Genomic DNA, 13,769 nt, shown 5'->3' with positions numbered 1-13,769 from the left:
AGTCTGGGATTCCAGGCATCAACAGAGCACCCAAATATGGCTGAGGGACGGATACAGCCATCGACCCTTTACCCAGCCAAGCTGAGGGGTATGCAGCACATTCGCCTTTCCTAGCCAAGCTAAGGGGCCCGTGGGCGGGGGCGGGAAACAGAAGGATGGCCCTTTTCTGGGTGCAACCTTTAAGAATCGTGATCTGGATACATTTTTGTCCACATAGCAAGAATAGCAGCTCAGGGCTTTTTTCCTCTCATCCCAGATGTTCTGGACTTTAATAAAAGCTAGAGCAGCTCCTCCCCCAGCCCGATGCCATCAGGCAGCGAAACTGGCCTGCTGCAGTCAACTAGGGAAGAGACACGGTGGCTGCACAGTGGGGCTCTGTGAGTGTTAACAGAGGACAGCCCAACTCTGCAGAAGTCACCAGAAGCTTCCCAGACATGCCATTTAAGAAGGGGCTCATGGGACTTTGCTCCTGTGACCTGGGGACTCAAGCGTTTCAAAGACTCTCAAGAGCAGGCTCTAGTCAGAGCAAACAAAACAGGAATTGAGTCTGGCAAAGCTTTTCCAAGAAGAGTATACTTTTCAAGCAGGTAGAAAGCAGCTACACTTGCAAATGTCAGCAAGCACTCTGCAGCCCACCCTGCCCATCAACCAGCACCTCCAAGACCAGGGCGCCACCCCAAGGCAGCTTGGGACCAGTGGCATGCAGGTGGTAGAGGGCAGGGCCCTGGCCCATCCCCCATAGCAGCACAATGACGAGAAAGACGAGAAAGACCCTGGACTGCTGGGCATTCGCCAGGCCCAGGCCAGCCCCCACTCTCTGACCTGGGCCCAGTTCTCTTCCCAAAAATGTGTCTTGGCTCCAGGGGAGTGGGGGCCTAGGACAGCAAGCGGGATGGGACCGAGGGCAAGCAGGGTGCACTCCTCCATCACACCCCCACAAGAGGGCGGGCCCAGCTGACCTGAAGGAAGGAAGGAAAGACACTTAGACAGCTTGGTGAGCAACACGATGGCAGGGAAGACTGACAAGGGGACAAAAGTCTCGACAGTGAGTTACGTTGTCTGACAGTGGTGCTATGGCCATGTCTGTCCAACAAGGGCAAATCTAATCCAGTCAGAGAGGGCTTCCCGAAGGAGGTGATATTGGAGCCAAAATAGTACAGGTGAGGAGTAAGCCAAACTCAAGGTGGGAAGGAAGGTTGTGTCGCACCAACACAGGCAGAGGGCACTATGTCGCCAAGAGAAGGACGTTCTAGGTGGCTGAATGAGCAGGCATTGGTGGGCAGGAGGAGGAGAAGCCTGAAGATGACGAGGGTGCAAGAGCAGATGGGGAAGAGTGTGGGCTGTGAGAGGCCAGAGGGCAAGGCAGGAGACTGAACTTCACCCACGAGGACCCTCTGAAGGAATTTAGATGGGGTGAGGTGGGCATCTTAGAAGGGCAGACAGCAGTGTGGATAGTAGAATGAAAAAAAGAGGCTGACAGAAGGCCAGTTAGGAGCCCAGACAAGCAACTGTGTGGCCTGGACCAAGGCGTGGCTGGGCCATGACAAGGGGAGACTTGAGAACAGCTCCCCAGGGGAGAGTCAACAGTATCTGGTAACCAACAGCTAAGAGACAGAAGAGAATCTGGAGCCTCCCATGGGGTTCCTGCCCTGGCTGGCTGGGAGGCAGTCATGCATTAAAACTAAAAAAAAAAAAACAATAATAGCATCATACTCAGTGGTGAAAAGTGAAAGCTTTTCTTCTAAGATCAGGTATATGATGAGGATGTCCCTCTTACCACTACTATCAAACATTGTTCTGGAAGTCCTACCTAGAGCCACTGAACATAAGAAAGATAAAAAAGGAATTCAAATTGGAAAAGAATATATAAAATTATCACTTTTTGTAGTTACAAAACTATTAGAAAAAAAATAAATCAGTCCAGTAAAATAGCAGGCTACAAAATCAACATAAAATGTGTTTCCTAAGTAGAAATAATGAAATAAAAGAGAAAGAAATCAAGAAAATAATCCCATTTACAGTAGCATCAAAAAGTATTAAAAACCTAGGAATAAGCCTAGGAATAACAAAGGAGGTGAAAGATCTATTCAATGCAAACTCTATGACATTGTTATAAGAAATAGAAGACACAAAGAAATGGAAAGATAGTCTCTGCTCATGGATTGGAAGAATTAACATTGTTAAAAGTCAATATTACCTAAAGAATTATACAGATTCAATAAAATCCCTATCACGGTTTCAATAGCATTCTGCAAAGACATAAAACAAAATTACTGAAATTTATGTGGAACTGCAAAAGATCCCGAACAGCCAAAGTAATCTTGACCAAAAAAAAAAAAGAAGAAGAAGAAGAGGAATGGAAGTATCATACTCCTAGAGGTCAAACTATACTACAAAGCTATAATAATAAAAATGTATGGTATTGCAATAAAAATATACATACAGACCAATGGAACAGAATTGAGACCCCAGTAATAACCCCGCATTTACACAGGTGGTCTATAACAAAGGAGCTAAGAGCATACCGTGAAGAAAGTCTCTTCAACAAATGGCAGGAAAACTGGACAGCCACATACAAAGGGAAGAAATCTGATCACTATTAGAACCCAAGGCTGAGGATGTGTAAATGAAGACCACCATAACAACAATTAACTCAAAATGGATTACAAACTTGGATGTAAGACCTGAAACCGTAAGGTACACAGAAGCAAACAGGCAAAACACTCCATGACACTGTTTTCAGGGATGCCTTTGGGGACTCAATTCCAACAGCAAAGAAAACAAAAGTAAACAACTGAACTATGTTAAACTAAAAAGTTTCTGCCCAGCAAAAGAAAACAATCATTAAAATGAAAAGACATCCTATAAAATAGGAGAAAATATTTGCACATCATACATCAGACAAGGGGCTAATGTCCAAGAGTTATAAAGAACTCACCAAATTCAACAAAAGGAAAACAAGGTACACAATCTAAAAATGGGCAAAAGAGCTAAACAGACTTCTCCAAAGAAGACACACAGATGGCCAAAGGGCACATGAAAAAAATGCTCATCATCAATTGCCCTAAGGAAATGCAAATCAAAACCACAATGAGATACCACCTGAAAGGTGACGTCAAAAAAAAACAGAAATAAGTGTAGGCAAGATGTGGAGGAAAAAGAAGCCTTGTGCACTGTGGGTAGAATGCAGACTGGAATGGAAGACAGAGGTTCCTCAAAATAACAAAAATAGAACCAACACATGATCCAGCGATTTTCCTTGGTATTCATCTAAAGAATGTAAAAACATGGATTCAAAGGGATACACGCACTCCCATGCCCACAGCAGCACTAGCCACAACAGTCAAGTTCTGACAGAAGAGTGGATCAGGAAGACAGGGTGTATATAGACGGTGGAATACTACTCAGCCATAGAAAGAGAGGAAATGTTGTCATTTGCAATAACATGGGTGGAACTGGAAGGGATGATGCTAAGTGAATTAAGTTAGAAAGAGAATGACAAATGGTGATTGGTTTCACTCATTGTGGAATGGAATGAATCAAAACAAACAGACATAGTTAAACCAAAACAAACTCTAGAAATGTGACTGCAGAGTCGAGGTCACCGGAGGGAGAAGGTGGCAATGGGAAGCAAAGTGGGGAGGGGCCCAATGGCGGTGGTAGGACTCTGGGGGCCTCAGTGGTGGGTGTGGGGTGGTGACATTCATCTGAGGAGGTGTAAGCCTGTACCCAGGTCATATGTAGTGCTGCAAACCACAATACAATCAAACAAGATTTAATGCAAAAATTTAATTTAAAATGAAATAACAACACCTAGAGAAGCAAGTGGGTATGGTAGAAGAGGGTCAGTTGGACCAATGCTGTCCACCAGGAGAAACATTCCTGAAAAAGTGACTCTCCTGTTGTCCAAAGAGGAGGGGACAGCCCAGGGGTCCCCAAGAAGCTGCATTAGCACCATTGTCCTCCTGTGGCAGCGCCCGCCAGCGCGAGGGGTATCCACAATCCTGGGCCCTGATGGAAATATACTGCAGAGCCTCCAGGGGCTGTGAGGCCGCCTTGCCTGAGACCCTCCTGGAGGGGCTGGGTCCACCCCCTGATTTCCAGTGAGGACAGTGGACCCGGCACAAGGGTGAATGTGGACGTTTCTAAGTGTCCTCATACAAATAACCAGTCTGGCCTGGCCTCCAAGCAGCAGTCTCTGAGCCCTCACATGGCCCTCCTGAGGGCGGAGGGGCTTTGGGGGTGAGGGCTGACTGTCCACAGGGCAACTTCCCCTGACCACCTCACAGGGCCTGCGCAGAAGGGTGAGCAGTGACAGCAGCTCACAGGAGACCTCACCTGAAAGTTCTGAGCTCTGGCCTTTAAAATCTCTCCTGCCTTCACTCTCCTGTGTGCGGTCGCTGAGCTGACTTGGCCCTCAAAGGGGCAGCCAGAAAGGCGGGGTCACCAACAGGGATGAGCCGTACACCACGGGCACTGCAGCCGCCTCCCACCCACGTGCCATGCCTGGGGTAGAAGCGAGAGCCACACAGGGTCCGCAGAGCCCACCCACCCCGAGGAAGCAGCAAGTAGATCGCCGGGGTCCTCAGCGCCTCCGAGGATCCCCTCCGCCAGGGAACCCCGCCTCCTCTCACTTGCCCTACAAGCGCCACAGGCGCGCGGGCATGTGCACACAAAGGTGGGCACTTAGGCACACACGTGCACGCAGACGCAGGCATGCACACGCACACCTGCACTCAGGTGCACACACGTGCACGCAGGCACAGGCACGCACACACACACAAGCATACGCACATGCATACATGCACATGCACTCGCACACAGGCATGCACACTGGCGCACCAGGGCTGTTACCAAATAACATACCCCTCCGGACAGTCAGCCCCGCCCAGGCCACGCGGGCAAACAAGTGAGGGATGGGCCCAAAGTGTGGATGGAAAAGGAGAACGAGGAGCCAGGGGCCTGCAAACTCGGGAATTGTATGCGAACTGACTCAGCGCTGGCGCGGGGTGTATGCAGCCCAGCACCCCTGTGTGCGGCCTGGGCTCAACGGGAGAGGCTGGATCTGTGGGACCCTGCACCATCCGGGCTGCCCTGAGGGGCAGCTGGTGGGAGATATGAGGCACCAGCTGGCGTGTGGGGTCGCTGAGGGGGCCTGCTCCGCACCGGGAAGAAACACCAAGTGGGGAGGACATGCTGGTCTTGGCCTGTTTCCACTGAGAAGGGAGGCTGCCCGAGCCATGGTTTATAGACACTGACTAAGTCCCAGTTATCCGCCTCCCATCACAGGCCACCATAAAGTGTGACCTTGTCCTGAGCAGACCACTGGCTCCAGCTCCCGCGCCCGGGCGCAGTGACACAGTGGGGCGCTCCCGTGTCTGGGGCTCCTCCCATGTCTGGGGCAGAGGACAGGACAGTTCGCAGGGGCCAGCCTGCCAGCAGCCAGGCATCAGCAGGCCGTGGAGGCTGACTCCGGTGTTAGGTTTGTACAAAGCAAGCCATGTTGCACTCCTGCTTATCTTACTAACAGCTCTTTGTCTGGCTTCCTTGGCTAACAGGAAGTAGGCAAGATGTGTGTGTGTACTTGAGTGTGTACATCCACAAGGAAACACACCATAGAGGAGGCAGGTAAAATGACCCGTGGTGTTTCTTCCTGGGGAATAACCCTAGGAGGATCTCACCACCGCCCTCCACTTCTGCTCCTCTTTCCAGCGGTGAGACCCGAATGCAGCCCCTAGGAGGCAGGATGAGGAGAGGTTCCTGGAGGAGCTTCCCTAGGGGACGCCAACTGCACGTCACCTACAAATGTTCCAGTGATAATGTGAAGGGAACACTGTGATTCAACCAAATCACACATTTTAAATTTTGAAGAGAATTTGCAAGAATAAGCAGCAAACTAGCTGGTGGCCTTTAAAATATTAGTTCCGAATTTATTAGATTTAAAAAGCAGGGGCCTTTCTAGCTGGTGGCCAGATGCCTTCGAATTGTGACTGAGTCTGTCACCAGGCAACACCTTCTGCACTGGGAACCTCCAAGGCAGAAGCCGGGGGGACCCCAAGTTTGCAGAAAGGGGAATGCAGGAGGCTGAGCGCAGAAAGGCCATCTCTACCTCTGCTCCAGTCCTGAAACTAAAACGCAGCTGAAATTCATCCATAGAGCCATGGGCTAGTGGAGGAGACAGGCAGGCCCTGACATCCAGAGCCACAAGCTTGGTAACGTGAGCATCCAGGCATGCTAAGGTTTAAGCATGAGAGGCAGCCACAGAACTGGCTTACTTCCTCCTAAATGCTCACTCACAGCTGCAGTCTTGTCACATCAAGGGCAGACTCCACCCTCGTGCCCAGGAGTCCACTCTCACTTTTGCTGCCTCTCAGCAGCCATGGGGCAGAGAACCAAGCAGAGGTCTGGGGTACCCCACAGGCCAGCCCCAGCCCCTTAGTGCATGCAGCACAAGAGGGACAGAAAAGAGGGAATTCCTCACCACCGTCTGCATGTCCCAGTGAGCGGGCTGGTGGGGACAGCCGCTCTTGAAACCCTGGACATTGCCTTCCCTGGGGCTGAGTGCTAAGCAGACAATGCAATGGGGGACGCTGAGGTCAGCGCTGAAATCTCTGGAGGCTCAAGTGACCCGGGTGACAGGACGCTGGCCCTGGCCTCATTCAGGCCATGTTTCCGGTGAATGAACTGGCCACAGACATGAGTCCCTCTACCGTGGGGGCAGAGGGCGCTGACGTCTACCCTTGCCATCTTGCCACACTGGGGTTCAGTCAGGCCTGAGAACTGACAGGTAAATAAGGCAGATTGGCTGTGAACCAGCTGTTAGGGTATCCGGAGCCTGTGACACTAGAACCCTAGATTCTGGGCACACCTTTGTTGTCTCACCTTTATTGCAAAGGGTTAACCTAAGAAGGTATGAAATTATTAAATGCTTCCCTAAGCGAAGCTGTTGCTCTCCCTTCTCCTCCTTCAGTCCGCTCCAGAATAATGCAGTGCTTCGCCTCACAAATTAAAGTTTAAATCTTGATCTCCGTGCAGATTGCCTTGGCAACCTCAAATGCTCTGTGATGAGCATCTCACCATAGCAAAAAGGCATAAATCGAAGCATACAGCTCAGAAGTACAAACCTTTACATGAGTCATCCTCGATCGGCTGTTTGAAAGCCGTGATGTCGCTGAAGGTGCAAAGAAATAAAACCACTTTGTCCTGTTCATTTCGTATGGGAGCAATTTTCACAAAGAACCACACAGGTGTCCCTGAAAGAAATATCAAAAGGTTGATCAGTAATTTGCATTCTCAATAGAGGGGCCATGGAAACAAAGACTTGGGAATGAATAGCTACAAATATTAATTCATGTTTTGAATGGTTTCATGCCTTCAGATGCTGGCGTGTTATACCGTTAATTTCTTTTCTTGTGGGAAGAAAAACTTTCAGTGAAACTCAGCAGGCTTTACTTCTGATCAAATAATGTAAATGCAGATCTCATAGCCCTTGTGAAATAGTTGGAAAAGCCCTATCAGTGTCAGAGCATTAACTAAGGTGTAACACCCCAAAGGCTCAGCTCAGGCCCTGTGGCGAGAAGCACAAGTGTGGCCAGGTGGCACAGCTGGCCCCAGCCAGCAGGCCAGGCAAACTCAATTTCCAGTGTTCAAGGGCCCCGGCGTCAAAACACCATTTGGGAATCCATCCAATTGGTTCTGAAGGCCAGAAACTCTATTTCTAACTCTCGCCCTTGCCCCCCCCCCAAAAAAAAGTCAAAAAGGCTCAACAAAATGCTAAAAGACATCACAGAGATTCTCTGAGCAAAGGCTTCCCCAGAAAGGGAGGTTGCCAGGGGTAGGGCTGTGATTACCAGGGTGCTAAGGAAGCTGGGGGCAAGGCTTCACTCCAGCCCTGCTGCTGAGTGGAGGGTCAAGGAGCCCTTGCAGGACACCCCTAAAGCCCTGTTCTATGGCCAGCTTCACCGGGTCATGGGGTGATCAGGCTGACTTAGCAAGGGTGTATACTTGGGTGTCACGGCCACATATTCACACCAAGTCGACCTCCGCTGCAGAAGACCGTCAGGAGAAACAAATGCTTCCTGTCTTAAGAGGACACCCAGCCAGACAAACCCATCTAGCCTGAGACACTGAGCGTGACACCCCATGCCACCCCGCGCGTGTATTCCGGCTCCTCAAACAGCATCTGGCACCTGAGGCTTAGGAACCACTGGCTGAATCTTGCATGAGTGGCATAATACTATACATACTGCTTCAAGCATTTGCAAATTAAAATACAGTAGCTGTTTTCTCAACATTGTGAAGCATTAGAGCCACTTTGCTTCCTCTGCACCAGGCACCTGGAGCCATTTTCACACATTTTACTTTAATTTAGAAGCTATCAAGCAAACAGCTCACTGAGCCTTAGTGATGGAGATAAATCCCCAGGAGCCATCCGATCTCTGCCTGAATCACATCAGGCGCTATGCCAGACAGATAGACACACAGACAGACATCTCTGGCTGGAGCCTGACTTAACGACTAGCTGGCATATGCAGACATCCTACTTAAGGATAAATAACCCTAAAATGTACAGGCAGTAAATAAATCAAATGCAAATGCATTCCCCTTAAAGCGTGATTATCTCTGTTTCTACCCATAGTTCATTTTCATCCTTCTGTCCATTTTCTTTAATTTTCAGCTGCCAGTTTCTGGGTGCTTTCAGAAGACACCTGGATTATAATATCATCCTGGAAAAATGTGGTTTGGAAGGAAACCCAGCACAAAAATCCCACAAAACATTCCCAAACCAAGAGAAACAAGGCCTTTGAATTATTCACTGTTTTGGGAGGTCTGGGATGCTCCTCCCAGGCCCCCCTCAGAGCCTTTGGGACTTTAAACCATTTTCAATTAAGCAACAGAAAATCAAGACAGTGCCACCCTCTGAGCTCCATGCCCGGCCGAGCAGTGGTTGCCGGGGAGGGGAAAAACAGTAATCAAAAAGTAAAAAAATATATATGCATAAGATAAAATATATGCATAAAATATATGTGTATAAGGACATGCAGAAAAGGGACCCTGGCCGTGTGAAGAGCTGGACAGTGTATCCAAACTCAGACCCACTGGTGTGCTCTCAGGAAACTGAAAATATGACTTATAAAATATCACTAAGAAAATAAAATATGTCTTCCTTCCTGCTCCAAAAGAAAGATGAAGCATCCTTTTTCTGATGACAAGCCAGAAAACACTGAGGGGTTCCACACCCCTGGGGCCTGACCTGTCTTGCTGGAGTCCCAGTCCCCTCTTAACAGCTGCCCCCTCCAGCAGACCCGGTCCCCTTGAACTTGTACCGGCTGATCTTTATATTCCGTTCCTGACCCCTGGTGTCCTGACGTCGACCCACCTCCCCAGGCCCCAGGAGCCAGCACTTCACCAAGGGGAGCCCTGGTTCGTTTCCTACATTTTGGGGATTACACGAACTCTCTGCATGTCCATAGGTCAATTGCTCACAAAATGCTTCTCGTCCCCAAACTCTGTCCTGTGTTTCCAGCATGAGGGGCTCCCTGCTCTTTCTTCTGAGTACTCCTGGTCAGTGTGTGAACTTCCCCATAGAATTTCCTTCACCAAAGCACCCGTGCACCATCACTTTAGTCCCCTGTGCTCCTCCCTCCCTCTCTCTGATCCCTCTCCCTCCTCCTCCCCTGCAGGATGTCTCTGGTTTATAATTGTCTGTTTTTGTTTTCTTTTGTATTGTTACTGTTTTTTCCCCCCCGGTGTCTTATTTGGTCCCCCTATATTCCTGCTCTAAGTGAAACCATGCGATATTTTTCTTTCTCCTTCTGACTTATTTCACTGAGCGTCATCCCTTCCAGCTCCATCCATGTTGCTGCGAATGGCATTAGTTTATCTTTTTTGATTGCTGAATAGTATTCCATTGTGTATCTAGACCACATCTTCTTGATCCAATCATCTATTTTTGGGCATTTGGGTTGTTTCCAGGTTTTACCTATTACAAATAGTGCTGCAATAAACATAGGGGTACAGGTGTTCTTTTGAATCAATGTTTTTGTGTACTTTGGGTAGATCCCTAGGAGTGGAATTGCTGGGTCATATGGTAGCTCCATTTTTAGTAGACTGAGGAAACTCCAGGCAGCTTTCCATAGTGGTTGCACTGTAACAGGGTGGTCCCCAGGTAAAGGGGAAGTTCCAGGTTCCCTGCCCCACCCAAAGGAGAAGAAGCTGCAGAGGAGACTGAGGAAGGAAGAGGATGGAGAGCCAGAAGGAGACCTGGATGAGGCACATGGAGCTGAGAGACACGTGAAGAAACTGTGCTTGCCTTTTAGTTGTGGACTGGGTGACACAGATGTGGGTGAGAGACCCGTGGGGAGGATCAAATGGCAGCTTTCACCATGATTTTGATTTTGGTTTTTTTCCTCCCAGACTTGTCTGGTTGTTTCTGACCCTTTTCTGTGGGTCCCCACTGAAAGGTACTTTAGACTTGTGGCAGGCTTTGGGGCCTTGCTCTGGGCCAAGCCTGCTTGGGTGGACTTTTACCCACGAGGGGACGGGTAACTTTGGGTGCTTGATTTAGAAACTATATTCTTTGCCTTTCCTGGTTGTTTACTAATTGTATTAAAGTTCCTTTTCATTAAAGTCTCATATGTTTTGTATTGATGTGGCCTATGGCAGAACCTATTTAGAGCAGGCAGGTTTGGGGGCTCTGGGGTGCCCCTTTCCCTGCCCTGTAACAGGACCAATTTGCACTCCCACCAGCAGTGCAGGAGAGTTCCTTTTTCACCACATCCTCGCCAACATTCGTTGTTGCTAGTTTTTTTGATATGTGCCATTCTTACTGGTGTCAGGTGGTCTTTCAACGTGATTTTGATTTGCATTTCCCTGATACAAGGGATGTTGAACATTTTTTTCATATGCCTATTGGCCATTTGCATTTCCTCTTTGGAGAAGTGTCTTTTAAGTTCTTCTGCTCATTTCTTGACTGGATTGTATACATAAGCTTGTATCTTGTACCAAAAAGTCAGTCTGTCTACTGTAGAGCTGTCTCTAGAAGCCCTGGCTGCTGGGGGAGGGGCTTCCTTCCCTGATCTGCCCTTTCCCTGGGGAAGGGTGGCTTGTGATGGACACCCCTGGCACGGAAATTAGGGAACTGGAAGTGAGCAGTTCAGCCCCATCTCCCCCTCTGCTGGCTTAGGCTGCAGCGGGATGCTTGCTGAGTTTCCAAAACATAAATCCTCTCCGACTTCCCCCAAGGAAGGTATCCCCACCTGACTGAGATTCTCCCAGCACAGAGCAATCGCACCAACCCTATCCTCCAGAGCAAAGCATTAATGGGTATCACTTAAGCTAAGAGTTGGCTTTGGTCAACATGAACGGGCACCATCTGGAGCTGAAGGCCCCACCCGCTGGTTCTCCTCCACCCCTCAGGGAGTCAGAGAGGGTTTCCAGAAACCCTTTGCTCCATTAAGACAGAATCCTGCATGGGGGCAGAGACTGGGGCAATTGACCTCCAGGGTCTCGCCAGAGCTCAGGATCTGCAGCACAATCTAGTCCACAGGGCATGAGAGAGGCAGCCAATATACCAGTATTCACCAGGCACACAGCACACACACAAGTGTACACACACACAAAACCAGGGGGAAGGGGGAGATTCTGCCTCCGACCCGAGTGGATACAGTGGGAAAACGCCGGCATTTGGTGTTCTGCTCCTACAGGACAAAGGGTCACCTGACCACCAGGCCGAGGCTACTGGGGCACAGCGATGCTGCAGGAGGGTGGTTGGTCACTCTGTGACTCTCACCCTTAGCAGCTCCCCTGAGTTGGGGAGGGATGAACGGGACGGCTAACCTGGGTCCGGCCCACAACCTCAGCAGCCAGAGAGCAAAGCAGCAAAGATTGTGGGTGCATAGTCTCTGGGGTCTGCCCAGGCACTCACTGCCCCAGGTAGCTGGGCAGACAAGCTGAGCCACAGCCAGCCCTCAGGAAAGGCTGAGGGTGCTTGGTCTCTGGGGGTTCTAGGACAAGGTAGGCACTGGCAGCCCCAGGAAATAGCCAGCTCTGGGTCAACTTGAGTGAAAGCTAGAGAGAGACTGTTCCAGGGATGAAATGGGCCCAGGCCATTGACTCTTCTCTTTGGAGCCCAGGACGCTTGGCTGGCTCACCTTGTCTCCAGCTTCTCATGTGGGCTTCGTCCTTTCATTTTCTCTCTCTCTCTCTCTCTCTCTCTCTCTCTCTCTCTCTCTCTCTCTCCTAAGATTTTTATTTTAGCGTAGAAAAGCTGGTGTGCCACAGGCCACCCCAATAAAGTGGAAATAGACTTATCAGATACACCACTTTAAATGAGTACTTTCCTTTCTTCCTTCCATTAAACCACTCACCCGTAGGGCCCAAATGCTCAGTCACAGCTGCTTGGATGACTTAAGAACAGTGTTTCCGAGGTGCATGTGAAACTGGGAGGTGACCCCGTGTCTGGGAGGCGAGGCCCACCAGACCCTAATGAGGGCAGCCAGGAAATCACGGTTCATGCCCTGCAGCAACATTCGATGGAGAGCAGAGCGCAGCCCCACATGGGTGGGGCGCAGCACTTGTGGGAAAGAAGGTCCGGTTTTGTAAGATGGCAAGACCCCCACGTCATGGGTACCTAGGATGCAATGACAGTAGGGCCTCAGCCATCCTCTGTTCTCCTCAGAGTCTGATGAACTGAAACTCAATTCAAATAGAAAAATTAAGGTATAAGAAAGGCCAAGGAATAGCTGAAATTTTCGACAAGAAGAATAACGGCAGGGGAAGCCTATTGCAGTCACTGCACGCCACCAGTACTGGCCCCCAAGCAAGCGGCCAGGAAAATAAACCAGAATTAACACCAGAAATTGTCCCGACCCACGGGATTCGTAGGCACGAAAAGAGAAGGGCTGAGGATGAAATGAGGGGCTTGAGACAACTTGACGCTAGCGCATGCTTCTTTATTTTTCCCTTTCCTTCTCTTACTTTTCCATGTCTTTCTTTTCCCTGTCTTTCTTACTTCCCTGGCCTTCTCTCTGCTCCTCTCGCAGCACTCTCCTCTCTCGTGGGTCTCCTCTTAAATCTCTTTTCTTCTCCCCCTCTCTCCCGTGTTCTCCTCTTATACCCTCGTAGCTCCTCCCCCCGTACCTCCCAGTCTCATGTGATTTACAGGAAAAACCTGTGGTTCTCCGAAAGCGAAACGGTAAAGCGAAACTTAACTCATGGCACACATACGCAACACGGCGCATGCTCCGGACGGCTCCGGACATCTCCCCCTTTTTTCTTTTAAATGAGACACCTGGCCTGTCTTAGGTTGGCACATCCCGTGACCAGTCTTACCCGTCATTGTTAATTCGGCGCACTTGATCCGGACCGCTGTCTTAGGTTGGTCTGGACGGGCTACGTTCTTACCCGTCTTTGGCTCACAGGTTCTCTAGGACTAAGTTGACCCATCCAGGTGCCACTGGGGAGTCCTGGTCAAGTACCATGGTGCCAAGTGCTTGCCTGACCGCAATAGCACGTTCTTTGTTTCGCTTCCGTAGCCGACGGAGAAACCATATGCCGAATGTACAAACAGCAAAAAGCCAAGAGCTAAGGCTACCACCCTGCCCCAAGCTTGCAACTCTGGGAGGAGTCCTCTAAACCAGGCAATGAGACCCTCACCCGTAACAGGGGTAACACAAATAAAATGGTACAGAGGGTTACAAGGTATGTGAGCAGTTAACAAAAGTGTGTCTATCCCTTCTTACATTAGAGCTATCTGCTGATTAAGCATA

General features: G+C 49.6%; 1 protein-coding gene across 1 annotated transcript in view; it reads right to left on the bottom strand.

Moving 5' to 3' along the window:
• Positions 1 to 13,769, bottom strand: part of KCNH1 (potassium voltage-gated channel subfamily H member 1) — a 144,127-nt gene that overhangs the window by 94,492 nt on the left and 35,866 nt on the right. The window contains exon 4 of the mRNA XM_054690683.1: positions 7,125 to 7,253. Within this exon, the coding sequence (XP_054546658.1) occupies positions 7,125 to 7,253 (129 nt within the window). The remainder of the gene's footprint in view (positions 1 to 7,124; positions 7,254 to 13,769) is intronic.

This window comes from Talpa occidentalis, unplaced genomic scaffold (genome assembly GCF_014898055.3).
Source record: "Talpa occidentalis isolate TD23 unplaced genomic scaffold, MPIMG_talOcc4v2.1 talOcc4.8, whole genome shotgun sequence".
NCBI lineage: Eukaryota > Metazoa > Chordata > Mammalia > Eulipotyphla > Talpidae > Talpa > Talpa occidentalis.
Note: the sequence above shows the minus strand (reverse complement) of the source record. Positions and strands in the feature narration are given on the sequence as shown.